The 26834-nt window shown below is 51.4% G+C and overlaps 1 protein-coding gene and 1 long non-coding RNA gene across 3 annotated transcripts in view; one reads left to right on the top strand and one right to left on the bottom strand.

Annotated features, from left to right (window-relative positions):
• FBXW8 (F-box and WD repeat domain containing 8) overlaps positions 1–12423 on the bottom strand; it is a 56824-nt gene extending 44401 nt beyond the window's left edge. Inside the window, exons 1-4 of the mRNA XM_053959333.1 lie at positions 12113–12423; positions 9223–9327; positions 2853–3017; positions 2530–2618 (exon numbers count right to left, since the gene is read on the bottom strand). Coding sequence (XP_053815308.1) covers positions 2530–2618; positions 2853–3017; positions 9223–9327; positions 12113–12400 — 647 coding nt within the window. The 5' untranslated portion in view covers positions 12401–12423. The remainder of the gene's footprint in view (positions 1–2529; positions 2619–2852; positions 3018–9222; positions 9328–12112) is intronic.
• A 572-nt stretch (positions 12424–12995) lies between these two features.
• On the top strand, positions 12996–26757 carry LOC128796956 (uncharacterized). 2 transcript variants are annotated; one of them, XR_008433954.1, is made up of 2 exons: positions 12996–13519; positions 23321–26757. It is a non-coding gene; the product is annotated as an uncharacterized LOC128796956 (long non-coding RNA). The 2 variants fall into 2 exon arrangements; XR_008433953.1 differs by lacking the exon at positions 12996–13519 and adding an exon at positions 15957–16078.
• The last annotated feature ends 77 nt before the right edge of the window (positions 26758–26834 follow it).

Below are 26834 nucleotides of genomic sequence, written 5' to 3'. Positions count from 1 at the left end.
CATGAATAGGTAACATTAAACCAAGGTCCAGAAAACTTCTAAATTAGGAAAAGAGAAGTTTGAGTTTATCTATTCTGAGTGGGTTATTTTCCTCCCAGGTTGTCTTTTAAGTAAGAATGGAGAAAAGTAACAGTCCTTCTAAAGTTATTTTTGTGCTGTAACAAGATACCCTTGTGATTAAGAGATTTTTATGAAAAAACACAAAAAAGGGGGATTCTTTCAGTAGATGTGTAAAATGTTTAATACATTCTGGGTGCTTCCACAGCAAAACTGATGGAATTCATCAGAAAGCACCTGAGTTTTTACAGGGACTACTTGTGCATGAGATAACCTTTGAATAGTTTCATAAAAATTTGACCTGCTGAGCTAAATTGTAGATAAACATCAGTAGATAACAATTGTAGATAATCAGTCACTTAAGGACAGCCTGTCTCAGGAACTGCAGGTGAATCCATTCTTATGCTTCAAACAGGTGCTGCTTTTGAATTTATTGAAAGAAGCACCTGAGATTTCAGATGGTGAAGGTGGAGTGAGCCCTACACAGACTGGTAAAGGTGGAGTGAGCATTACACAGCCTACTAGAGGTGGAGGGAGTATTACACAGCCTGGTAAGGATGGAGCAAGCTTTACACACTCTGTTAAAGGTGGAGTGGGCATTACACGCTCTGGTGAAGATTAAATGAGCATTACACACTCTATAGAAGGTAGAGTGGGCGTTACACACACTATACAAGATGGAGTGGGCATTACACACTCTGGTAATCGTGGAGTGAACATTATGCACCCTATAAAAGGTGGAGTGGGAATTACACACTCTGGTGAGGACAGAGTGGCGCTATGCACTGTTGCAGGTGCAATGAAGTTACACATTCTGTAATACATGGAGTGAACATCACACACTATAAAAGATGGAGCAGGCATTACACACTCCATAGAAGACGGAGTGGACATTACACACTGGTAAACATGGAGTGAACATTACACTTCCACTCCAGAAGGTGGAGTGGGCATTACACACTCTACAGAGGATGGAGTGCACATTACACACTCTATGGAAGGTGCAGAGGGCACTGCAGAGCACGCAGCAGCTGCAGTGGGCATTACACTCTCTATGGAAGGTGCAGAGGGCATTACACACTCTATGGAAGGTGCAGAGGGCACTGCAGACCCTGCTGCAGCTGCAGTGGGCATTACACACTCTGTGGAAGGTGCAGAGGGCACTGCACACTCTGTGGAAGGTGCAGTGGGCATTACACACTCTATGGAAGGTGCAGTAGGCATTGCACACTCAATGGAAGGTGGAGAGGGCATTACACACTCTGTGCAAGGTGCAGAGGGCACTGCAGACCCTGCTGCAGCTGCAGTGGGCATTACACACTCTGTGGAAGGTGCAGAGGGCACTGCACACTCTGTGGAAGGTGCAGAGGGCATTACACACTCTGTGGAAGCTGCAGAGGGCATTACACACTGTGTGGAAGGTGCAGAGGGCACTGCACACTGTGTGGAAGGTGCAGAGGGCACTGCACACTGTGTGCAAGGTGCAGAGGGCATTACACACTCTGTGCAAGGTGCAGAGGGCACTGCACACTGTGTGCAAGGTGCAGAGGGCATTACACACTCTGTGCAAGGTGCAGAGGGCACTGCACACTCTGTGCAAGGTGCAGAGGGTACTGCACACTCTATGGAAGGTGCAGAGGGCACTGCACACTCTGTGCAAGGTGCAGAGGGTACTGCACACTCTATGGAAGGTGCAGAGGGCACTGCACACTCTGTGCAAGGTGCAGAGGGCACTGCACACTGTGTGCAAGGTGCAGAGGGCACTGCACACTCTGTGCAAGGTGCAGAGGGCATTGCACACTGTGTGCAAGGTGCAGAGGGCACTGCACACTCTGTGCAATGTGCAGAGGGCACTGCACACTCTGTGCAAGGTGCAGAGGGAATTACACACTCTGTGCAAGGTGCAGAGGGCACTGCACACTGTGTGCAAGGTGCAGAGGGCATTACACACTCTGTGCAAGGTGCAGAGGGAATTACACACTCTGTGCAAGGTGCAGAGGGCACTGCACACTGTGTGCAAGGTGCAGAGGGCATTACACACTCTGTGCAAGGTGCAGAGGGCATTACACACTCTGTGCAAGGTGCAGAGGGTACTGCACACTCTGTGCAAGGTGCAGAGGGCATTACACACTCAGTGCAAGGTGCAGAGGGCACTGCAGACCCTGCTGCAGCTGCAGTGGGCATTACACACTCTGTGCAAGGTGCAGAGGGCATTACACACTCTATGGAAGGTGCAGAGGGCACTGCACACTGTGTGCAAGGTGCAGAGGGCATTACACACTCTGTGCAAGGTGCAGAGGGCATTACACACTGTGTGCAAGGTGCAGAGAGCATTACACACTCTGTGCAAGGTGCAGAGGGCATTACACACTGTGTGCAAGGTGCAGAGGGCACTGCACACTCTGTGCAAGGTGCAGAGGGCACTGCAGACCCCGCTGCAGCTGCAGTGGGCAGTGCCAGCCCCGTGCTCACCCGGCCATGACCACGCCGTCGCAGCAGTGCACGTCACACAGGACCCGGCCGGGCTCGTAGCGCAGCTGGCTCACGGCACCCACGCGGTTCTGCAGAGAGACACAGGCCTTGGTGTTCCCATTCCTCCATCCACCAAAATCTGCTGCTGGCAAACTCCCAGCTTTGCTACTGCTGCTGAGAGAAGACACATCTATCCCAACCCCCCACCCAGCAGCTTCCAACTGGGAAAGAGGAGCTGCAGAACACAACACCAACTCTCCTCTCCCACTTGCTCAAACCAGGCTCCCATTTTCCCCCATTTCTCCAAGGAAATTCCCTGTCACCTTCCAGTTGGTTTTCAGCATGTGCTCTCTGGCTCTGCAGTTTTTGAGGGCGAGCTTCCAGCAGGAATGGTCAGAGATGCTCATGTCCAACAAGTATCCCTCCTCCTGGCACAGCCGGTACCACAACACTTCGTCTTCTGCAAGGATCTTCCACGTCCTGCTGACCTAGAAATCAATGTTTATACATGGATCTCTCATAAATGGATAAGGAAAAATTAGATTTAATATGAAATATTAAATAGTATCTGAAATACAAAGATATAAATTAATACAGGCCAGTACTAAGATGGAAGTCTTACTTAAACAAATATATTTGTTCAGTCTTTATACACCTGAGTGTATAAAAACCCCAGACTTTTAACAAAAGGCTTGTTTTCTGTGGTTTCTTCAACTGAGTTTATACTCTACTAAAATTCCACATAACATGAATACCAGTTTAGTGGCCATACTGTCAACCTGAAATATCAGTGACTGGAAAATTTTGACAGGAAAAGCAGCAAGAAAACAATTAAGAGAGGAATGTGAGCTTAGAGCAAAAATATGAATATATTTTCATATTTGTAGCTAAGAAACCCTCTCAGATCACAGCACCATATCTCTGAAGTCCCACTGACAATGCCTGATTAGGGGTATGACATTAGTGATTTATAACCTATTGTATTACAGTATGCATAAATAGGAATGAATTATTAAGTTTTTCAAGCAGCCTCAAGTTGCTGCCCATTCCAGAGAGAACAGCTTCATCACAATCAATTGTGGGCTCAGAATTAAAGATTCAAGAGGTAAGAGCCAACTTAAGTAGCTTTTTTTTTTCCCCTCTGTAATTCTTAATTTAAAAAAACAGACGTAAGCAATGAAAGCCACGACTGGTGAAAGCAGCAATCAATTGTGCTCTGGTTCTAAAAAGATTAAAAGAACCTTCTGAGACTGACATCATTTTTAGTAAGTTACAATTAAGCATCTAATGTTCATTTCAGTCCCCAGATTACGCCAAGAATCCAAGCCTCCCATGGACACAAGCTCTCCCAGGACTATATATTTATATTTATTTGCCATTTTTTCCACAGTCACACACACAAAAAATGTTTAATATGATGAAAGTAGGGGTGATCTGAGTAACCTGCAAGTGTTTTTAAGGTTTGAGACCTACAGAGAAAAGCAGTGCTCAAATAGTAATATCCAAATGCAGCAAAATGAATATTCTGAATCACACAGAGACCTCAGTGCAAACTGGCAGAGGGAGACAATCCCCTCCCATCCTCTGACAAAGGAAACAACCTACACAGGGCAAAAATAATGCCCTGAAATGACAGAACCAGCACTGAGGCTCCTGCAGCAACACACAGCACCCTGGAATCAAAGTGCTGAGTGCTCCTGTCCCTAGAGGGACACACGCAAACTTCAAAAGCACCAAAAAGAGGCAACCCCAAATCCAAACCATTGGAAATTTGCTCTCAATTTGATTTGAAAGTAGGGTAAATATCTGTGTTATTGCTCCAAGAATACAAAAAAAAAAAAAAAAAAAACCAAAGCAGCTTTCTGCTGACACACCAAAAGAGCAGCTGTGGTGCAGGAGTGGAGCTCCCCAGGCAGAACCTCTGCCCCCTCCCCAAACAGCAGCACATTTTCCTGACAGGGACAGGCTGAGCACACGCACGGGGAAGCACAGCCAAACCAGGCCAGCTTTTGCCTTGCTTTCCAAAAGAAAAATCAAAAATAAACACACACCTTTCAGTCTGCCAAAACAGACAACATTGCACAGACCTTTCAAGTTTCAAGGTCTTAAAAGCATTTTATAAAGACAGTAAAACAAAAGAAAAGGAGGGGGAGCTACATAAAATTTCAACTGCCTTTTCAACTTTCAGGGGGAATAAAGATCCTATCCTATCCTGATTTTTTTTCAATCAAATTACAGCGAACCCTGCTGCTTTACAAGCCTGAATTTCCAAAGGGTCCCTAACCCAGCCTTTTCTTACAGCCCCAAACTCGCATGCCAATCCCTTGTAAAACCCCACTGAGCGAGGCTCAGCTGCACGAAATCACTAATAAAGAGTCTCAAGCATTTCACTTTACAGCACCACTGTGAGCTGCAGCATTAAAACCAGCCATTGGCTTCAAGTCAGCTTTATTAGATCTGCTTGACTTGGAGTTTCAGGTGAGGCCCCAAAAGCCAGGGCATTGTGGCTTTATTTACCTGCACCCAAATGCTGGGTGCTGGAGAGGAGCTGAGATGTGCAAAGCTCTTGTTAAAACTGTTTCCAAATCTAAACTGCACAGAAACTCCAGCAAGGATCAATGACAACATCTTACAGACTTGTTTATAGATTTGGAGTCCTGAATTTAATTTTGTCTTCAGTGTTCCTATTATCTTTTTACAACTCTTCTCAGCAAAGAAAGTTTGGGTTCCCCTGAGCTCCACAGAGGGACAGTTTTATATTTTATAGTTCAGCAAGTAATAATGTTCTGAAGGACTTCAAAGGCTTTTGCTGACATAGGCTTTACTATTTGGTTTTGCCTCTGGGGGATATTTTTCCCCCTAAAAAACCCCACCTCTTCCATCAAATCCAAAATTTCTTCTAATCCTATCTAAATCAACTGGCTCAAATCCTAATGAAGGTTTATTCATCCCTCTGCATCTGATAATGGGTTTTATTTCACTAGGTTTATTTTCTTCCCCAGACACACAAAGGCAGAGTCAAGGCTCATTTGCTGGGACCAGGGGCCTCAATTAGAACTAGCTGGACTTTGAGCTCAGTACAAAAAATAGTGCCAAGTGTTTAATCCAAAGCCATTCTAATGGAAGCTGCTCATCTTTTCTGTTCACAGCCTGAGCACAAAATGGTTTGGCCTGGAAGGGACCTTAAAGACCACCCAGTGCCACCCCTGCCATGGCCAGGGACACCTCCCACTATCCCAGGCTGCTCCAAGCCCCCACCAACCTGGCCTAGAACACTTCCAGGGATCCAGGGGCAGCCACAGCTGCTCTGGGAGTTCCATCCCAGCTCCTCCCCACCCTCCCAGGGAACAATTCCTTCCCAATATCCCATCCATCCCTGCCCTCTGGCACTGGGAAGCCATTCCCTGTGTCCTGTCCCTCCATCCCTTGTCCCCAGTCCCTCTCCAGCTCTCCTGGAGCCCCTTTAGGCCCTGCAAGGGGCTCTGAGCTCTCCCTGGAGCCTTCTCCTCTCCAGGTGAGCACCCCCAGCTCTCCCAGCCTGGCTCCAGAGCTGAGGGGCTCCAGCCCTTGGAGCAGCTCCTCCTCTGGTCTCACTCCAGCAGCTCCAGGTCCTCCTGATGTTGGGGATCCCAGGGCTGGGGCAGCTCTGCAGGTGGGGTCTCACCTGAGCAGGGCAGAGGGGCAGAATCCCCCCCTCCTTTCCTGCTGCCCCTGCTGGGGGCTCAGCCCAGGGCAGGGATGTCCTTATCCATCCATTCCTCTGCACTCTCTGGGAATCACAAAGAGGATGGATGATGGCTTTTACCCATAAACAACCTTGATGCAAAACCATGCTCAAAAAACCACATTCAATTTTCTTTTTATAAATGTATAAACATTAAAGCCTCAACAGTTTGACAATCTCAGAAGCCCTAGAGGCAAGCAGCTGAAATTCTTGATTTATGCATGACAATTCATTCCTAAATTCCTAGAAACACTCTCCCTTGCCCTAGATACATACACAATTCCTGTGTTGGTAAACACTTCTAAACCTTTTCTAAGATGAAAACCTAACAGGTCAAGGGAAATTCCCACTGATCTGTTTAGAAATAAAACTGCCAAAATTCAGTGCTGCTGAATTCAAACATCCCCTCATCACCAAGCTGAACCATAAAGGCCAGGTCCCCAAGCCATGGGTAAAATTAATGTATCTACAGTATCAGCCCCAAAAGACACAAGGACATTTCACTTTGTCACATTTGTGGTGTCCCAAGGCATTGATTTTCCTTTCCCTCTACATCCTGACCAGGAGGAAGCAGTGACTGTTCCCAAACCTGCTGACAGTCACAGGAGAGCCACTCATGGTACAGATATTTCTGCCAATGGTCAGAACACAATCAGAAAGTGCTCACAGGGCAAAATTCTGCATTACCCTGGCCTGTTCTGTGCTACATGAAGCTCTGGATAGTTTTCTCCCTGAATTGCAAATGTGGGATATCAACAGGGACTGGTCTGGTGGATGCTACTGAATGTCACCCCCCTACTGCAGACCCAGCAGAGCTCAGGCACTGAGGACACTTATTTACAGACTTTTATATTTCCAGTGCCACACAGACAGGTTGTGGTTTACAGTACTAGTTCCAAAAATCAAAGAAAAGCTGTGGGGGAGTGAGGGAGAGGGAAATATCAAGGTGAAATTAAAGTTCTCCAGACAGTCTGTGGTGTGATTAAATCTCAGAGAGGCTCTGCAGTCAGGCTCCCTTCCTGTTAGCTGGTTACCAATTTGGCACGAAGAACTAAGCAGACAGGTTTTCTCCAAAGGCACTCACATGGATCATGATGCCAACTCCACCAACTGGCCCAATCTCACTGAAATCCCAAGGCACTTTAATAAAAAAAACCTTTCTAGGATAACACCATAAAGCAGCAGGGTTTTCCATGTAACAGAAGAGGGCTCCCCCCCTTCAGAAACAAAACCACCAAGAGAAAAATGAAAATGCTATTTGTTTTTATGGCTCTGCTTTTTATTTGAACACTTAAAAAGAAGCCAGCTCTGCACTGGATATTCATCTGATTGGGAAAGCCCTGTGAAACACTGGCCACTTGCTCAGCTACCTGTCAGCTGCCACAAAGGAACAGTGACTTGGGAAGAGGGGAATGAGAAATGTGGAAAATTGTCTGTGTTAAAACACACCTCAAGAGAACAGGTTCAAGCTAAAAAACAAAGTGAAGGAGAGAAGAAATCCAGTGCAGCCCTAAGCACAGGGAAAAGGAGCAGCCTTACAGAAGCCAATCTTTTCACTATGCCATAAGGTAAAGTGATCATGCCTAAGGAGGGGGGAAAAGAGAGTGAAAGAATAACCTTTAACTAATCCACTTCAAAAATGCAACCCTGTTCCATGTCATGGGCTGTGGCCTTTACTGATGGCATATCTCTACCCCAAGGGACAGAAACTTGAGCATATCTGAAAGCTTCCCTGTCCTGGACAGCACCAAAAAAACAATCCTAGAGAATTTTCCCCTCTGCAAGAGCAGCCCTGCACGAGGAACTCATTTTCTTTAATCAGTCTCTGTTCCTAAAAGGCATTAGCAAGTCAAAAATTAAAGCAACAACCACTTGTAGCTATTTAACACTGCAACATGCTCACACTGAACATTAAAAGCCCAATTTCCTTTCAGAGCCTGGGCCATTTGCAGAATATTTGAATTTAGTTTACCATCCTCAACAGACCCTGTCTGTCACTTCTCAGTTTTCACACATTAACATTTTTCTCTTCCACTCAAACCATGCCCTAGACTGTCTGTAACACAAAGAATGGTTTTGGTTGGATTTTGTGAGTTGCAAGATGTGCTCTGTAGTAAGAGTTAATGACCACCAGCCTGGAGCCCTAAAGAGTGGCCACAGGAGAAGCTGGAATTCTATCTACAATATTCTACTTGATTTCACAGGGTAATCAGCACTTGCCAATTAAGTTTGCTTTGAAGACTCGCTCAGAGAAGAGGTTCATCATTCAGTGGGTGAAGAAAAGAAATAAAGCCCAACAGTGTGGGCTGAACAACCCTGAGTAGAATGAGGTGAGTGAGTGTCAGTAAAGTTCTGGAAGAGACAGGCAGTTTACAACTACATGTAAATTAAGGACCATGCCTGAGTACAGACTGCTGAGAGCATTACCTGAAAGTATCAGAAAAGGAAAATATAAATCCCTTGCAGGGCTAGGGGGAAGAAATTAAGAGTCATTTAAGAATTTAGCCTTAGTTTAGAATTAGTGGAAATACTACAGCCAAAAAGTTATTACTGCAATGTCTGTGGCTCAATCCCACAATGGAAACTGGGAGGAGCAGCTCTTGCCATGCCCTTAGCACTGCCAAGTGCTGAGTCCTAAATACTGCAAGACACTGAGCTGAATCAAAAATGCTTCAGAACACTCACTCAAATCAAAATATCTTTGCACTATTTATTTTCAGTTTTAAGGCTTCACTGCTGCCCAAGCCACAGATGTTTTATTTAACTCTGCTCAAGTGCAGCTGTAAATCCAGCTCATGTACCATTACATTTTCAATATCCAGCTTTGGAACTGTCTCCTGTGAGTGAAAGCACAACCAGCTGAGTTCCTTGGGCTACCACCCCACTTGCCTATGTGGAGGTGCCTGGTTTTTCACCATTTCTACCAGTTTTAAGTGGTATCAGAGCAGCAAACTGCCAGCAGCACTCACCTGAGCACACCTTCCCAGCTCAGCCTTGCCCAGGTACTGGAATATCTTCAGTGCCAGCTCGTAAGGCAGCTGCACGTCAAAAAAAGGAACCTCATTGATTTCATTCTGGAAAGGAAAAAGGACATAATTGCTGAGGCTGGTTTAACACACAGTTTGACAGCAGGAGAAGTTACCATGTGTGGAGAGGGAATGTTGTGTCCTCAGGGCCATCACAGCTCCATGAAAACATCAGTTTTTCTGCCCCTCCCTTCTTTCATGGCCCTTTAAAGGGCAGAGAAAGGCAAGACACAAGTTCTAGTAAAATAGTTTGGCTAAAGTGCCAAAAACACCCAATAAATGATCACTTTGAAGATATATGACCATTAGTAATTAGTAATTGCAAGATTTCAATCCCATATGATGGAAAAATGAACAAATATTTTAAATAAAACTGACTGGAGATGATGTTGGTTTCTTTCATTACTAACATAAAAATGTTTTATTAATATGAAATGTTCCTCCTTTAACTAATTGAACAACTCAAACAAAAATTTGAAGCCAAATCCATCAATTTAAGCTAACAGCTAAATGCAGCACATAGATTTTTTTCCTAGATGCATTTTGTTTGGTTTAATTACATAACTGTTACATCTTCTTTCTGCAGCTATCATAACAAGATTTATCTTCACTCTTATCCTGTCTGGATATTCAAAATTTTTATATTCTGTAATAGAGAAAGAGCTAAATCAGCTGATTCTGACTACTTTTATGTCACCAGTTTTGCTCTCCAGTGTTTCCTCTGGCTTCTGTCCTCCCTCCAGGTGCTCCTGAGCATTGTCCATCAACCCTCAGGTACAAAATCAGCTGCTCAGTTAAAACCCATCTCCACTGTTTGCCTTCAGAAGCTCAGGTTCATCTCCTGTCTCTTGGCACTTCCCTATCCCTGGTACCTTTGTTTCTTTGTAGGTCTCTCCTACAGCTTCTCATTGAAATCTGGGCCATTTGCAGTACCAAAGTAGAATAGAAGGGATATTCTGGGTTTATTTACAGCAGTTACTCAGGGAAATCCCAATATAATGTGGTGGTGTGGTTTTTAAAGCAAAAGATATTCTACCCTAGGCAAGTGTTTAGACAACACAAACATGGGCAATGCTCCCATCAGGTCTTTCAGCAACAAAACACCACTGCACACACACTGGAACCTTCCCCTTGTTCTAAAGTTACTGAAAGCAGGAGCTGCAGCCCGCCCTGCTGCTGCCCTCCCTCCTCACCCCCGATGTCCCTGCACAAGCAGCTCCTTTTCCCTGCCCTGTGCCGGGGCCACGGACCCGCGGGATCTGTTTTGTTTTCGTGTGCTGTAAATCCCACCCGTCTCCAGCGGGGACACCCAAGGAAAACACCAAGGGAACCTCTCCGCGGCCACATGCAGGCAGGCTCCGAGCTGGCCAGATGTGATCCCGCTCGGCTCCAGCAGCCACGGAAGCGCTCGGGAGCCACGGGCTGCCCAAACAAATCAGAGGAGCCATCGGGCAAGGATTGGTAGCTCCAGGCTTATGAGCTCAGGCACGGCACCACCGCGATCTGCTGCTTCCAAAGTGGGCTTGACTCGTGTCCAAGCAGCAGATCCTGGGCTGGCTGGATGCCCACAGAGGTCTCACTGCAAGGACTGAGGGCTGCAGGCACAGCAGTGCCCACACAAGGCTCAACACCAACGGTGCTCTCAAGGAAAGCAGGGGAAAAGAGCAAAAAACACCTACATGGGCTTTTTATAAACTGAGCTGCAAGAGGATTTATACCCTGCTTCAAATAAACCCAGAAGTGCCTTTTTTTTCTGCTTTGGTGCTGCAAAGGGTCCAAGTTTAAATGAAGAGTAGCTGTAGAAGAGACCTACAAAGAAGCAAAGGAATGGGGGTTAGGAAAGTGCCAAGAGGGAGGGGATGGTCCCGATTTGGGATCTGCCTGAGGTTCTGGAGGCACAGCACAAACTCATACTGATTCCACTCTAATGCAATCCTAACATTAGGGGCAGAGCCAGGTCTCCCCACACCCCAAAAGTTCCTGCAGCTTGTCCTCAGCACAAGGAAGCAGGGATGTTAAGTCAGCACCAGTGTGTCTAAAAGTCTACTGGAGTGAGTCCAAAACTCAAATACAACCAGCCCCTCTGAGACAGATTCGGGCTCCTGTGTGCTAATGGAGCACTAATTCTGTAAAATGGATTAATTTGTGCCTTGCAGACAGAAATTTAATCTGTTCCTTTTAATTTTTTTAAGCAAAGAGTAATTAGTCACAGTGAGGTTAGTGAGAAACAAGAAAATGGGTTTCCCCCCTAGTTTTCCTACACTGTAAATAACATCTCTATGGCATTTAGAGGATTTACCAAAATAACTTTTATGTGGTTCAGAACTGTATTTAACACTATTTCCAAATTAACTCTTTATTTAAAGAATTAAAGCTTGTTTTCTTACTACGCTGCTGTGTAACAAGGCAGGATATCCTTAATTACTGCACCCGCATCAAACTGCCTGAGTAAACAACAAAAATCTTAAGAGGAAAAAAGATATTATTTCATAGAGTCACAGCATATCTCGAGCTGGAAGGGACCCTCGAGGATCACCGAGCCCAACTCCTAGCCCCGCACAGGACACCCCAACAATCCCACCCTGTGCCATTACACAGGACAAGCAGATTCTGAAGGGTTAAAACTTTGTAAAAGGACCTATATTCAGAAGCTGAGGTTACAAACAAGCACACAGGAACACAAATCCAAGGTTCCCTTTGCTCGCCGCCTCCCAGCGGCCCCTCAGCCGAGCCCCTCTCCGTGCTCCGGCCCCACCGCGACCCCGCGCCCGCCTGGGGCCCGGCCTGTCCCCGGCACAGCCCCAGGGCCGTCCCCGGCCCCGCGCAGCCCTACCAGGTCTCGGATCAGCTGCTCCAGCAGATCGTCCCCATCTCCGGCTCCGTCACCCGCGGCTTCCCCGGCGGGCCGGGCGGGCGCCGGGCTGCGGCGGGCCGGGGCGCCGCCGGCCAGCAGCCCGCAGGCCAGCGCCAGGTACCCGGGCTCGGCCGGGCCCTCCCGCGAGGTGTCTCCCGGCCTCTCCGGTGGCTCCTGAGGGGGCTCCTCCCGCCGCCGCCGCTTCGCGCCCCCGGCCCGCTCCTCCTGCTGCCGGGGCCGCTCCCGCTCCGCCGGCACCGCGGCCATGGCGGCGGGGCCGGCCCGGCGCGGCACGGAAACCGCGCCCCGCGCCCGCGCGTTCCGCCGCCACAAGGTTCCGCCGCCGCCGGCACCGGGGCCGGTGCCCGGGAATGAAGCCGCTGTTGGGGCCGGGGCCGTCGTTTTGTGGTCCCCACACGAGAGCGGCGATGGCGGCCTCAGGGCCCGGCCTGGCTCTGGAGAGCGGCGGGCGGCCGAGCGAGGCTGTGGCGACGGCAGGGTCGGTCTGGGCTGCGGCCCCGCTGGGAGCCCTCAGCCCCCTCACAGCCATGGCCGGGGACAGGGCAGGGCCCGCTGGGCACCCAGAGCCCCGCTGGGAGCCCTCGGCCCCCTCACAGCCATGGCCGGGGACAGGGCAGGGCCCGCTGGGCACCCAGAGCCCCGCTGGGAGCCCTCGGCCCCCTCACAGCCATGGCCGGGGACAGGGCAGGGCCCGCTGGGCACCCAGAGCCCCGCTGGGAGCCCTCGGCCCCCTCACAGCCATGGCCGGGGACAGGCCAGGGCCCGCTGGGCACCCAGAGCCACGCTGGGAGCCCTCGGCCCCCTCACAGCCATGGCCGGGGACGGGGCAGGGCCCGCTGGGCACCCAGAGCCACGCTGGGAGCCCTCAGGCACGGCCGGCCCCGCTGGGAGCCCTCGGCCCTCTCACAGCCGTGGCCGGCCCCACGGGAGAAGCCGCTAACACGAGAGGGTTCTTGCCCATGGAAGTGGCCACTCTGAGTGACCGATGTACCTCTCTGAGGCCATTTTTCCCTTCCTCTTGGCCATGTCTGGAGCTGAGCGGGTGGGCAGGGTTGGCCCCACTGCTGCTGTGCCCACCACACCTGCTGGGAAGGTGTTTTGCTGCTTGAATCACACCCACCTCCTGCAGCCACCACAGCCCGAGAGCTGCCACTTTGATGGTGTTTTGGGGAGGACACGAATTTGGCTCAGTTCCTCTCCACTATCAACACACCTCGGTGCTCTAAGGCTGCGTTCAAACAATGCTGAACCACAGCTGCAAAGCTTCTGCCACTTCAGCCAGTCCAGCTGCCCAGGAAGCAGAGAGGCCATGAGTACTCAAGTCAACAGAATGATTCCTGAGGAGCCCTCAAGGAAACAGAGCAGGTAAGTGATGTGCTGGTGTAAGTCAAACAGACTTCTAGAACAGACTGTAAAACACAGCCCATGCTCTCAGCAGCAGCTTGTGCAGTCACCCCCACCCTGGTGTCCACCTCTGCCTTCCTCACTGGCCTCTTGCTGGTTTCCCTCCTCTACGGCTTGTTGCTGTTTATAAAACCCAACTTAATGAACATGAACAGTGGTCCAGGAAGATCCCAAACTACCTCGTTGAGGAGAGGAACTCCTGTATGTAGAAACCCTGCAAAAGACAGGTGGGTGAAGGCTGGCTGTGCCTTGGCCTGTGTGCTGGACCCCAAACCCCCCCTGCCCTGGGCTGAGCCCCCAGCAGGGGCAGCAGGAAAGGAGGGGGGGATTCTGCCCCTCTGCCCCACTCAGGTGAGACCCCACCTGCAGAGCTGCCCCTGGCTGTGGGGTCCCCAACATGAGAAGGATCTGGAGCTGCTGGAATGAGTCCAGAGGAGGCCACAGAGATTCTCCAGGGACTGGAGCCCCTCTGCTCTGGAGCCAGGCTGGGAGAGCTGGGGGTGCTCACCTGGAGAGGAGAAGGCTCCAGGGAGAGCTCAGAGCCCCTTGCAGGGCCTAAAGGGGCTCCAGGAGAGCTGGAGAGGGACTGGGGACAAGGGATGGAGGGACAGGACACAGGGAATGGCTTCCCAGTGCCAGAGGGCAGGGATGGATGGGAGACTGGGGAAGAATTGTTCCCTGGGAGGGTGATTAGGCCCTGGCACAGGGTGCCCAGAGCAGCTGTGGCTGCCCCTGGATCCCTGGCAGTGCCCAAGGCCAGGCTGGGTGGGGCTTGGAGCAGCCTGGGACAGTGGAAGGTGTCCCTGCCATGGCAGGGGGTGGAATGGCACGAAGTTCAATATCCTTTCCAGCCCAAACCAGTCTGTGATTCTGTGACTTGTTTTCCCTACAAAACAATCACTTGCAGGGACTTAGAGGAGGCGTCTCCCTGGGGTGCACGTGCTGGTGAGCCCTGCCAGTGGTGGGATTGCACACCAGGAGCTGCCCCTGCAGCAGCTTCTCTGCAAAGCCAGGGGGATAAGGGGGCCAGTTTGGGGTGATTCCTGGCCCACAGGGAGCCCCCCGTGTCCATCCCAGGGCTGGTGTGTGCAGGGAGCCCTGCCCGGGGGTGCCAGCCCTGCCCCCGTGCCCCGGCAGCCGGGGAGGCCCCGCAGGCCCCGGGTCAGTGCCGGGGGCCGCGCGCTCCTGCCTCGGCCACCCGAAATGTGATCCGAATCCGTAATGCTGTGGGTGATGAAATCGGCTCCAGCTCTGTGTAATCCCCTCACTGCCCCCCTGCATCTCCTCGCTGTCCCCTCCTCCAGCCCACAGTCATCTGCAGCCTTGCACTGTCCCTCTATCCCCACGCCATCCCCTCTGTCCCCTCTATCCCCACATTGTCCCCATACTGTCCCCTCTATCCCCAGTTCCCACACTGTCCCCTCCATCCCCATGCTATCCCCTCTATCCCACACTGTTCCACCTTCCTCACACTTCCCTTCTATCCCCAAACTGTCCCTCTGTCCCCACTGTCCCCTCTATTTCACACTGTCCTCTCTGTCCCCAAATTGTCCCTCCATCCCCACGCTGACCCCTCTGTCCCACCTTCCCCACTGTCCTCTCTGTCCCACATTGTTCCCTCCATGCTCATGCTATCCTCCCATTCCTACGCTGTCCCATCAAACTCCCACCCTGGATACCAGAATCTTCCACCACACAAGCACTGTTCCCTCCACTCCCACTCCCACACTGTCATTCCATGCCCCGTGTCCCTGCATCCCCGTGCTGTCCCCTCTGTCCCAACACTGTCCGTCCATCCATCCATCCATCCATCCATCCATCCATCCATCCATCCATCCATTCTCATATTGCCCCACCGAACTCCCACCACCCATCCCTGGATACCAGAATGTCCCACCACACAAGCACTGTTCCCCCCCATGTCCTCCCATCCCCACACCATCACCTGCATTCCCGTGCTGTCCCTCCATCCCCACGCGACCGCCCATCCCTCCGCCGTCCCACTGAGCTCCCACACCACGGCCGGACACCAGACCGTCCCACCACCCGACCGCTGTCCCCCTGCCCCCCACCCCCGCGCCGTCTCCTCGCTCCCCCCTCTCCGCCCGCGGCCGAGCACCGCCCCGCGGGGGATGATGTAACCCCCCGTCCCCCCCGTGTCCCGCCCGCGTCCCGCCCGCCGCACACTCGGCGGGCTCGGCGGCGAGCGGACGCAGCCATGTGCCCGTGCGCGCTGCGCGGCCCCCCCGCGCCCTGCAGCCCCTGCGGCCCCGGCCGCGCCGCCCGGCCCGAGGCCGCCGCCCGCCGGGTCGCCGCCCGCCTGCGCCGCCTGGGCGATGAGCTGGAGCAGCGGCGCAAGGCGCGGGGCCGCGGCCCCTCGGCCGCCCGCCGCCTGGCCGCCGTGGCGGGGCTGCTCTGCGCGCTCACGCCCGCGGCCGCGCTGGCCTGGCTGATCCGCAGGAGGAGCCTCTAGGGAGAGGGGCGCTGGACGGAGCGGGGAGCAGGCGGGACGCGCAACAGGTGGGCGCGGGACGGGGCGGCCGGCGGGGCTCGGCTCGGCGCGGGGTCGGGACGGCAGCGGGCGCGGGGGCTCGGTCCGGCCCGGCGGAGCGCGCTGTCCGCGGTACCCGCGCCGAGCCGGGCTGCGGGGCTGACCGCGGCAGCGCACCGAGCCACGGGCTGCTCGTGTTGCCGGGTCGTACCGATCGCTCTCCTTTTCCTATTCCTCTTCCTCTCCCTCTCCCCTCTCTCTTCCTTTCCTTGGACTGCCGGTGCCAGGTCGCACCTACCGGTCGCGCTCACCTCTCCCCCCTGTCCTCTCCCCCTTTCCGAGGACTCCTCAAACGCCCCCTTTCCCCTTCCCCAAACTTTTCACGGCTTCCACCCCCGTGGCTCCCCTCCGCCCGCGCCACCCGTGCCCTCGTGGCGCAGTTTGAGCTCCATGCCCGGCAACGGCGCGGGGCAGCTCAAGGGGAGCCGAGCAGGTCTCGTGTTGCCCCGGCTGCCGGTCCCGAGAGCTGGAGGATGCCCCGCACACCCGTGCCTGCCAAACCTCCAGCCCTTTTTTGCATGGAAGAACTTCCCTGGGTCCTGTCATTCCCTGCTGGGCTTTAGACCCACGGGTGCTGTGGGGCACCCATTGCTGAGGTCACTGGTGGTGGAATGTCTCCGCTGGACTTTCCAGTGGGGTAGCTGGGACATTGACTCTGTGTTTTGGATAATGCCTTGCCCAGTGTTGGGGGTTCTCCCCGAGGAGGGGTCCCAAGCCACTGGCCAGGAAAAGCACCCAAGCCCAGTTACTGCTGGTTCTGTGCTCCAGAGCCACTGAGAAAATGAGCAGCAGGGAACCAGGACATTTCTGGTCCTGTAACCTTTGTTGTTGACATCCTGGTGACAGCTCCGGGGCTTGTGGGGACAGCTCTGCACCCTCAGCCCTGGGAGCACTCAGGGGTACTAAGCATATGTGGGATCACCTCAGGGATTTTGGGTGCTCTGTAGTGTTCTTTGGGTCGTGGATTTGTCACCACAGATCTAAGGAGCACGAGCTCCTCTTTTGGGTGCTGTAAATTGCATCATAAACACCCCCCAGTGTCTGTCTGTGTTCAGGAAACAATTTCAGTGCGTGTCTAACTTTCAGTGTGCACTGGTATCCCACCAGCTTGGATAGGGCAGTGTGGAGGGGAAGTCAGGTTATCAGAGAGTTTAAAAATGAGGTTTTCCAGCAGGTCTGGGTGTTTGCACTGTGTGTGTGCACACTGTGGGGGGGCATTGTTGTCATCCGTCTGAGCCACGACTGCTGTGTCTGGCGGGAGGCTCCGCTGGTCGCCTTTGGAAAGCTTTCTTTGAAACAAAAACAGAGGACAACTGTGGGGTTTTGATGAATTGAAGCCTCAATTTCTATAAAAGCAGGCACTGGATGGTGCCTCAGAGGTGGTGTCGGTGGTGTGGGACTGTGGTCAGGAGCAGAGCAAACACATCTCTGCCTCCCCATCAGTTTGTGGCAAGTTTGGTTCCAGTGTTTGGAAGCAAACCCACCCGTCTGCCTTGCTGGCCTCTCTGAGCACAAACAGAGCTGAAATCCAAAGGGGAACGACAGTGATCTCCCTTATCTAATGTCTCAAATGTCCTTTTCTTTCTGACAAGCCAGGGAAATTCCTCCCTGCCCAGTCTGGGACTCTGTCCCAAGCAGAGAAGGTGGCAGGTGAGCAGGGCTGGCAGAGGGAGCCTGTCAGCTGGCCCTGGTGATCCATGCGCACACACAGTCCAGACTTGCTGGCAATCCCACGAGGCCAAAGCTGTTTGGAGTATTAATTTTTGTGAAGGTTTATTGGGCAGACACTATTCTTTTCCCCCCAATCTCTTCTGCTGTTGATCCTGTAGTCCTCACTTCCATTTCTGCCCACCAGTTGCTTATAAATGGCTTTGATGAGAGGCTGTGGAAAAGCCAAGCTTATCCCGGGCGCCTCCGAGGCGAATTCCATGGGCAGCACCGTCCTGCCCGTGGCTTCAAAGGCTGCCACAGACAGTGTTGAGCTGCCTCCAAATGCTCCTGGACACAAATACACATGTAAGGCTGAAAAGGAGCTCCTGGTGTGTGATGGGAAGCGGTTTCAGGGATAAAGGCCGAGATGAACAGGCTGGTGACACTCCTGGCTGTCCCTGTGTGCAACCTGTCCCACTCCTGCCAGGCTTCTAAGGCACAAGTGACCAAGCTGCAGATGAAAATACAATGCAAGCCCAGAATAATTAACTGTGTCGTCTGCACCTCAGTTCCTCAGTTATTCTGGCCATTAATAATTTTTTCATCCTGAGCAGTAATTTGCTTCCACCAGTGCAGGTTTCTGACAGTCTGCAGCATCTCAGAGCCCCAGTGACAGTGCAGTGAGCTGGGTTAGCCTTGGAGATGAGGTAAGACAGTGTTTGATTACCTCAGCAGAGTATTTCTGAACAAAACAGGCATTTTTCTGCCCTCCTCAGAGAACTCTGCAGTGACAATAACATTGTCCTGCAACAAGCTGGGAAGTCCAGCCTCTAACCACTTGTGATCTTGGGATTTCATGGAAAGGCTGGTAAGAGGAGAGTAACTTGAACAGTTAATGAGTGCCCTGCAGAGTCAGCCTTTGTCTCGTGATCTGGTGGTTGCAGAAGGAATGGAGAAAAGAGGAAAAGGCCAGTTCCAGCTTGGGTTATTCCTTGAGTTCCCCTCCTGCTTTTTCAAGAGGCAGCAGCATTGGCTGCTGTGAGTGTACGCACGGCTCCTGAGGCAGAAGGTTGGTGCTTGTTCCCTCAGCTCCGTGTGGCTTCACACAACAGCACAGCTCAGGGAATAATGCCATGCTCCAGGGAACCCCTCCTGCTCTCACAGCCCTGGGTGATGGCAGTGAGAGCAGGATTAGGGCGCTGCGTGTGACCAACTCGCATCTGCGGACCGTGCTTGGGATTTGGGGAGGGATGCTTTGCAACTGGTAGTTTTGTAATATGTAATCTGACATCACCTTGAAACATCCAACCAGGGCATGAAGTATAGTTGTCAGGTGCCAGTTTGGCGTACAATGTCACTTGATTTCGCTCTGTTAGTTCAGGAGTGGCAGTGTATTAAAATCAAACCCTACTTGTCCCTGCCAGCTCCACCAGCCTGGTTCCGTGCCCACTGTGTTGCCAGGAATTCCCCCCACTGTTTGCTGCGAGGTTCATGCAGAGCCACTCTGTCCAAAGTCTCAGTGCAGTTAATTATCTGTATTAAAACCGGGTTGATAAGATTTCTGGAGGTGTCCCACTGAGCTGTGCAGGAGAGCAGAGCAAACGAAGGACCAGAGGCAGTGGAGATGCAGAGAGCTGGTTCTGCACCAGGACAAACATCCAGCCTCGTGCACCCTGTGTGTGTCCCTCACACAAAGAGGCAGGCTGTTGTTTATCCTCCTGGATCAGGAAAAAGCCAGCCCTTCCCAGTGGCAAGCATCCTGCTCAAAAAAGCCAAAGGTCCCTGCCACCCTCACCCCAGCCTCACAGTTAAATTGAAGAAAGAAAACCTTCAACATTAATTCTCCCGATAAACAAACATCAGAGTTTGCACAAACAAACAGCAGCCCGGGAATGGCTCATTCCACGGGTGGACTGAGGCCAAGCAGGACAGTCTTTATGGGAGGACTGGAGCTCAAATGTATTTTTTTACTGTCTGGGTTCCCTGCTCTTCCTATGCAAAGATCTCCCGGACACACCATTCTTCCCAGTTCGTCCCTAGCACTCTTGAACCCCCTCCTAATTGTTTTTTGGTCTTCCAAGTTGCCCTTCCATCTCCCGCGGAGATGCTAATGAAGTGTGAGTGTACACGGATGGGGCTGCTTGGGAATTTGACAGGGCTTTTGCCCAGCCCTTGTTCCCTCATTAAGCTGCTGCTGCGCGAGGAGGAAGCAATTGTGCCTCGTTTAGTCCCTGCCTCCAGCGTGCCCTGAGCGATCCAAGCCCTTGGATGTATTTTTCCCTTTCAATATATCAATAACTGTTATTTTGTTTATTAGCAGTGGGACATGTGCCAAGCGAGCAGCCCCTGTAATCCATTCAAACGGGGCAGTTCCATGCTGACACAGTAGCCGTGAGCAGAACTCCTTTTTCCAGCTGCTGCCGGAGCCGGGAGCTCAAACTCTGCTCTGGCTTCGTGCAGGTGCTGCCTAAAGGTGGCTTCTCCTCCCCTCCCTGAATAAAAATCAGTCAGAGAAGTGCTAAGAGACACAGGACCCCCTACCTGAGTCGTTTCATGCCCATCCCACTCAGCGTCCATGAGAAAAGCAGCTTGTTTTTGGTAAAGCTGTGGGATAAGGCTGGGGAATTCCAGATAATTGGGAAGTGGAGCTGCCTGTGTGTGTTAAAGCACGGGGATGTGGCAAGGTTGGCTGAGGTGTTTTGTAACCAAAGCCATTTGTTGTCTCATAACCTTATTGCTTCATTTGTGCAATGGTTGAGAGCAACTTTCTGAGAAAAATCTGTTTCTTCCTAAATGCCCAGGCACAGAGGGATACATCACCAAAGGGAATGTCAGTTCCCATGAAAAAATTTCAGAGGAAGTGAATTTTTTCTTATTGTTCCTATCCATGTTTCCAATAGACACTGCAGTTTTCATATAGGCACTCAGCCATAATTCCTTTTATTTTATAAGGAAATGAAAATGTTGATAGTTGTGGACAGTTTCCCCCAAAGTTTCAGCCTTTTAAGAATGGCACATAAAATAATCAATTTTTCAGCAGCTCTACAGAAGGGATATGCTGGTTCTCTTTCCAACTTACTATCCACCCCAGTACAAATGGGATGTACTTTGGCTTTCCTCAGCCTTTTTCAGACCCAAAGTACCAAATTTTGCTCTGTCTGCTGAGTGCCTATTGTGGGAAATTTGGAGTAACTCCACTGGAGTCAATTGGGTTGCCCTGGATTTACGGTGCTGTAAATGAGATCAGAATTGGCTCAAAGTATATTCCATTAATGAGTCAGATACTGGCAATGCAGCCAATATGCACCCAGAAATGGCTTTAACACAGCCTAGGATATTCAAAATTGGTTTATTGAGAGATGGGCTCAGGGCCAGAATTCTGGGGTTCTCTTCTATTCTTTCCATGAAATTCACCTTCCTGCAGAAGGCCAGCACGAGGCTGATGCAAAACTTAAGAGCCATTTAAGCCCTTAGAATGGGGCTTGTGAGATGCATAAACATTGTGCTGAGCTCTTTGCCTGCCCTGGAGCAGATTTATCGCTTGGAGTTCAAGATGTTCTAGGATTTATCAACTTTTACAGGTTTTTATAGATTTTCTATACATTAAGTGACACAGAGAGACAGTTTGTAAAATACAGTGACACCACGGATGATCTGTTGCCAGCCATGGTGGCACAGCAGGACAAGAGTTCAGAGCTTGGCAGTTGGAAGTGCTGCTACAGGAGAAATAATAAATAAGGATTAAATGGTTTTGCTGTGGAGGAAATCCTTTAATCAACTCCTGAACTCTTTATTCCAGTGTAACTTGAGTAAATACCTCACCTCTTGGAGTGGAGGCAGCCACATCCTCCTGCTTTGTACAGTGCCACACTCACAGCCCCAGCTGTGCCCAGCTCTGGGGAGTTCTGCCATTTGTGTGGGGACTGAGGTACCCAAATCCCCCCCGGTGATGTTTCCCAGGTCTGGAGAATCCCGTGGTGCTGTGTGCCTGTCCCTGAGCACACAGGGAAGCAGGAAGGCTGAGCAGGGATACATTCCAAGGTCTGGGCTATCCCTGGCAGCTCCGCATTGACTCCCTGTGCCCAGCTGCTGGTTTTGTGTAGCTCTGTTTGTCCCTCCCCACACAGCAAACACCTCTCCTGTTTACCTTCTGCCAAAAAAAGCCAAGCAGCTCTGCTAAAGCACTTTGGGATACTCCAGCACTTCCAGAGGGCAGTTGGGATGTGGGAGATGGAGCATGGAGGTGCAGCAGCCCTGGGATTGGGGCTGGCTGACAGCCTTGATCACAGCCAGACTGGAAATGTGCTTCACCTCAGGAGGGTTCATCCCGGCCTTCCTCCTTCCAGCCATTCCCACTGTGGCTTCAGATTCCTTGAAACTAGCAAGCGAGGCTGGGAATGAGGGAAGAGGCTGGGATTGCCTCATCCTGTGGGCAGCTGGCAGGAACTGGGATAAAGCAGACGTGGTTCAGTCTCCTGACGAGGAACCAGAGACATTCCAGGTGGCTGGAACAGGGAAAGGTCACAGCCCCAAGGCTGCCTTTGCTCTCGGGCACAGGGTGGGATTGCTGGGGTGTCCTGGAGTCAGGAGTTGGACTGGTGATCCCTGTGGGTCGCTTCCCACTCGGGATACTCTATGATTCTGCTCAGAGTCCATGGCAGCACCACAATTCACCTCTTGCCCATCCCAAGGCTGTCTCCTGCTACCTTCCCGCTGGCATGACCAGGGCAGGACAGCAGGAAGGGGAGGGATTCCGGAGTAAGGCGGCTCAGGATCTGCCCCGGAGCTGTTGGCCAGCCCTAATTGAGCTGTGACTTCATTGCTGCTGCAGTTGCACCGTCAGCGACTCCCCCCTCTCCCAGCGGTGAAATCACCTCATCCCAGCGGCCGGAGGAGATTTCTCCGTACAGTTTTTTCTGGGATCTCTCATTGTCACAGCGTGCCAACGAGATATCCATGGCATCTGCCCCAGCCAGGGCTGCTATCAACAAACTGGGGGACAAACGCTGGGAAATAGGAATTTCATCACAGATGCCCCTCGGGCACCTCTCCTGCTAATTTGCACTTAGATGGTGCCTTTCTCTGAGCACTTTATTAATTAAGGCTGGCAGCCCACCTGTGAGGCAAAGAAGTTATTAGTGCCCTCATTTTCCAGCAGAACTGAAAGCAGTGGTTTGCCCAAGGCCACAAATCTAATCAGTGGCAGAGGCAGGAATGAGTGAGTTCTTGCAGTCTCCTGTGATACTCTGTGCACCCCACTGCCTACCTGGAACAAATTTAATGGCTTCCCTAAAAGTTCACATTTTTGTTAACGCGATGTAAATGAAGATGGAGCACCCAAAAGGAGCCTTGCAAGGGGGAGAACTCCCAGAAATCTGCAATACCCAGGGCCAAAGGCATCATCTCCTGTCTGAGCTACAAACCCTCTTCCCCATAAACTCCACACCTCTTCTTGTCCATAAATTTAGTAGGAGGGTTCAAGCATAAATTTAAAAGAAGCTTTTATTGTACCCAATGCATCAACATAATTAACACCCAACCCCATTTTTTTGCTTTCTTAGGCTGGAGCAAACCCTGTGCCCTTGGAGAAAATTGTTTCCCCTTTTCCTCCAGGGAATCCAGAGCCTGAGCAGCAGCTGTGAAGAGTGGAGAGAAAGAAAGAAGTGGGAGATGCTGGAAGTGCTTTGGGCGACGTGAGAAGGAGGATTTGCCCGGAAGGAGCTGTTCAAGGGCCCAGCAGCAAACCAGAGACACAAAACCTGCTTATATATAGAAGAATGTAACCCCTGTGTATGCAGACGTGGACGCGTGCATGCCTTGTCGAGAGCGTAAGCGACATTCCCTGTAGATCGCTGCTGTGAGCAGCCCTGCTCCTGCAGGCCGAGCCTTGGCACTGCTGCTGGCCCTGCTGGACACCACCCACTGCCCTGCTGGCCCATTTATGCAGCAGGATGAGGAGGAATCTCTACACCCAGATTAGTAATCCTGAGAATTCCAAACGTGCTGCGGCGCGGGCACGGCCCAGGCGTGGCGGGGAGCGGGTGCGGAGCAGCTCGGACAGCAGTTTGTGTGTGTAAATATTCATGCTCTGGCACCAGGGGAGAGCAGCTTTCCTATGACTTTAGTTTCTCTGGTGCTACATTTAATATTTGTCTGGGGCTAAACTGCCTCTCTGTGGTGCTACGGTTTCCCCAAGAGGATGTTCTGAAACGTGGGACAAGGAAAGATCTATTTTGGTTATTGATATTTATACACAAGATAGCAAAAAATAAGACTTGTTGAGAAGGTGCTATTTTTTTTCTTTCTTTCAATCTCTGCAGAAACTAAGACAAAACAAATAATCTACCCCAGAACTTTATAAAACTCCTTTTCTTTGGAGGAGTTCTTTTTCTTTTGACAGGGTGGAGCTTGGGAAGCAGCAGGCACTGAGGTGGAAAGGACACAGGGCCCTTTCCACTGCAGTGTGCACATCAGAGTCTGCTAGAGCAGCACTTTCTGCAGCTCCAGAGCTGGGAATTCTTCTGCATGGTGATTTATTCAGTCCCACATCCCATGAACCAGGGAGGAGAACTCTTACCCAGACTGATCACTAGAGCAGGGGATAACAGGAGAACTTGGCCTTAGAAGTCAAAGGGCTTTTTTCAGTCTCGTACTGAGCACTTTTTTCCTTGCAGCCAAAACTACCTGTCAGATTTCGGGTACCTTCCACATACAGCAACCTGTGCACAGTTTTTTAGAAACATTTTTCCTACCTTCAGATATTTGCACCAGAAAATTGACCCTGCCATGGCAGGGAGGGCATTTTCAAAGGCATAAAGGAATGTCAGAACCCGATTTCTGAAGGAAATTTGGCTCCTTGTCTTTTAAAAATACTTCCCACCCCTCGCCCAGCCCAGGAGGAAGCCGAGTGGCCTCTGTGTCCAGTCAGACCCTGCATTTTCGACTGCTGCAGGAGAAATGTTTCTAAGCAGTCTGAAAGCTAAATTCTCCCTTTATCAAATATTCACCGCAGTGTTTTGAGCCCCTGCACACATTTTCCTGGCTGATATTGATCCAAGTCCATTCCCGAACAGCAGCAAGGGCTCTGCTGGAAGAGCAGATTGTTCCTAGTGAAGAACCTTGCCCTGCCTTAGGTGATGTGCAGTGTTGGGAGGGGTGGTGTAGCTCCATGTAGTTTGTCTGTCCATACCCCTTGGGTGGTTTCAGAGCCACAGGGGCCAGTGAAACATTTTCCTGCCATTTTTGGCCTGATGCTCAGTAATCCTCAGCATCATGAACCCCTTCCCAGCTCAGTCTCCTACAGAAACAAGGACAAATTCTTCTAACAAAAGGAGGAGCCTCAGCTGATTCCAGCAGGGCTGCCAGCGCTGGGCAGAGCCTTAAAAATACCAATTTCTGGAATCCCCTGGAATGTGGGAGTGAAGTTGTGCCTGTGGAATTGCACAAGTCCCACTTGAAGAGGAACCATGGATGTGACACTTGGCTGTAGGGGACAGCCCCTGCAGCTCTGCCCTGCACATCCTCCCCAGCCCTGGGACAGGCCCAGGGCTGAGTCACGTCCCTCAGAGGCTCTCCACAAATTCCTCACCTTTATCAGCTCTGAATGTAATAAACTTCTCACCTGGAATAGGCATTATTCCATTTGCCCTGTGCACACAGCTGGCACTGCCTTTGGCTCTCCTGCTGTCCTGGCTGTTGAGGGCTGCAGCCTTCAGGCTGCTCCCAGTCTTTCAATTCCCTTGGAACAGCACAGCCAAGGAAAAGGAAAGGAGGTTCTGTCCTCCCCACCTTGGGAGAGCCCCCAAATCTGTGATCAGCCCCAGTGCAGGGATTGGCTGATCTCCCTCAGTCCCAACCCTCCGTGGACAGGCTTGTCTGTGAAAATTCCCAAACCTCAGAGCTCCCAGGGGATTGTTCTCCTCAGGGCCTCCAAACAGTCAGCAAAAAATTTTAAAAGACTTGTCCTGCCCAGCGTGGAACAGCCACATCGATGGTGCTTCCTGAGTGGAAACCAGAGCAGGTCTGGTACCCAAATCCTGCCTTGTTCCTGGTTTGCTTCACTTCTGTAGTTCCAAACTGGATGTTTCGCATGAAGCGAGGGTGAGGTTTTGGAGTTTTGTAGCCAGAATTCCCTGTACAGAACTGGAATTCCTTATTGAGGGTACAGATTTGTCAAAGCCTTACATTTTGTGGTGTAATTGCTATCCTTGAACGCCTCCATTTTTTTTGACAAGGAGTGTTTTTATCCTTTCTACAAGATCTGCTTTTCCCCTGGTTGGTGTTTGCACGGGAAGGGTGCTGTGAACTCCCTGGAAATCCCCAGTCCCCTCCTGTGGGCAGGAAACCGGCACAGTTCCCCTCTGGCCCTTTTGTTTTCTCACAGCAGGAGCAATCCCTGGGTTGGGTCAGCTGGGAGGGCCAGGGAGGGCTCTCCCGACGGAGAAACGGAGCCCTCTCGGGTTTCAGAGCTCGGTTATGAGCTCACAGTCTGCGCAGGGCACGGCTGGGAGGGAACTCTTCATGAATTTTTAAAGCAGTTCCCTGCCAAGACAGCTCCCAGCACAACCTGGAATTCCATGTTCCAAGGTATAAGAGTAGCCTGGTGTGGGCTGCTGCTCAGCTCCTCTGCCACCTGCTCACACTGCTCCTTTGGCCATGAACTCCGGGCTGCACCAGCAATGGTGGGTTACCCCAGGGCAGGGCTGGGCCCAGGAGTTTCACATTCCTTCCTCTTCTCCAGCAGAATTCTCAGCAGGTAAAAAGGCATGGGATGGGACCAGGCCTCCTGTCCCACAGCTTGGTGTGCCCGGGAGGGGCAGCAGCCAGGCAAACTCCAGCAAAGCACCCCAAGCAGGGAGCTGTCAGCGCGGAGGGGGGAATCCATTCCATCCCCCCTGCTTCACAGCAGAGAGGCAGGAATTCCTCTTTGAGCCAAGCCAATTGCTAATGCAATTCCCTTAAATCCACCTTAAACACTTCTTGAACCAGTTTCATCTGATTTGTGAGTTTGTTTTGTTTCTGTATCACAGGAAAAGTTATAAAGGTCTCTTAAACCCTCAGCATGAGCAGAAGCAG

This window comes from Vidua chalybeata, chromosome 18, assembly GCF_026979565.1.
Source record: "Vidua chalybeata isolate OUT-0048 chromosome 18, bVidCha1 merged haplotype, whole genome shotgun sequence".
In the NCBI taxonomy this organism is placed as follows: domain Eukaryota; kingdom Metazoa; phylum Chordata; class Aves; order Passeriformes; family Viduidae; genus Vidua; species Vidua chalybeata.
This window is presented reverse-complemented; position numbering and strand designations above follow the sequence as displayed.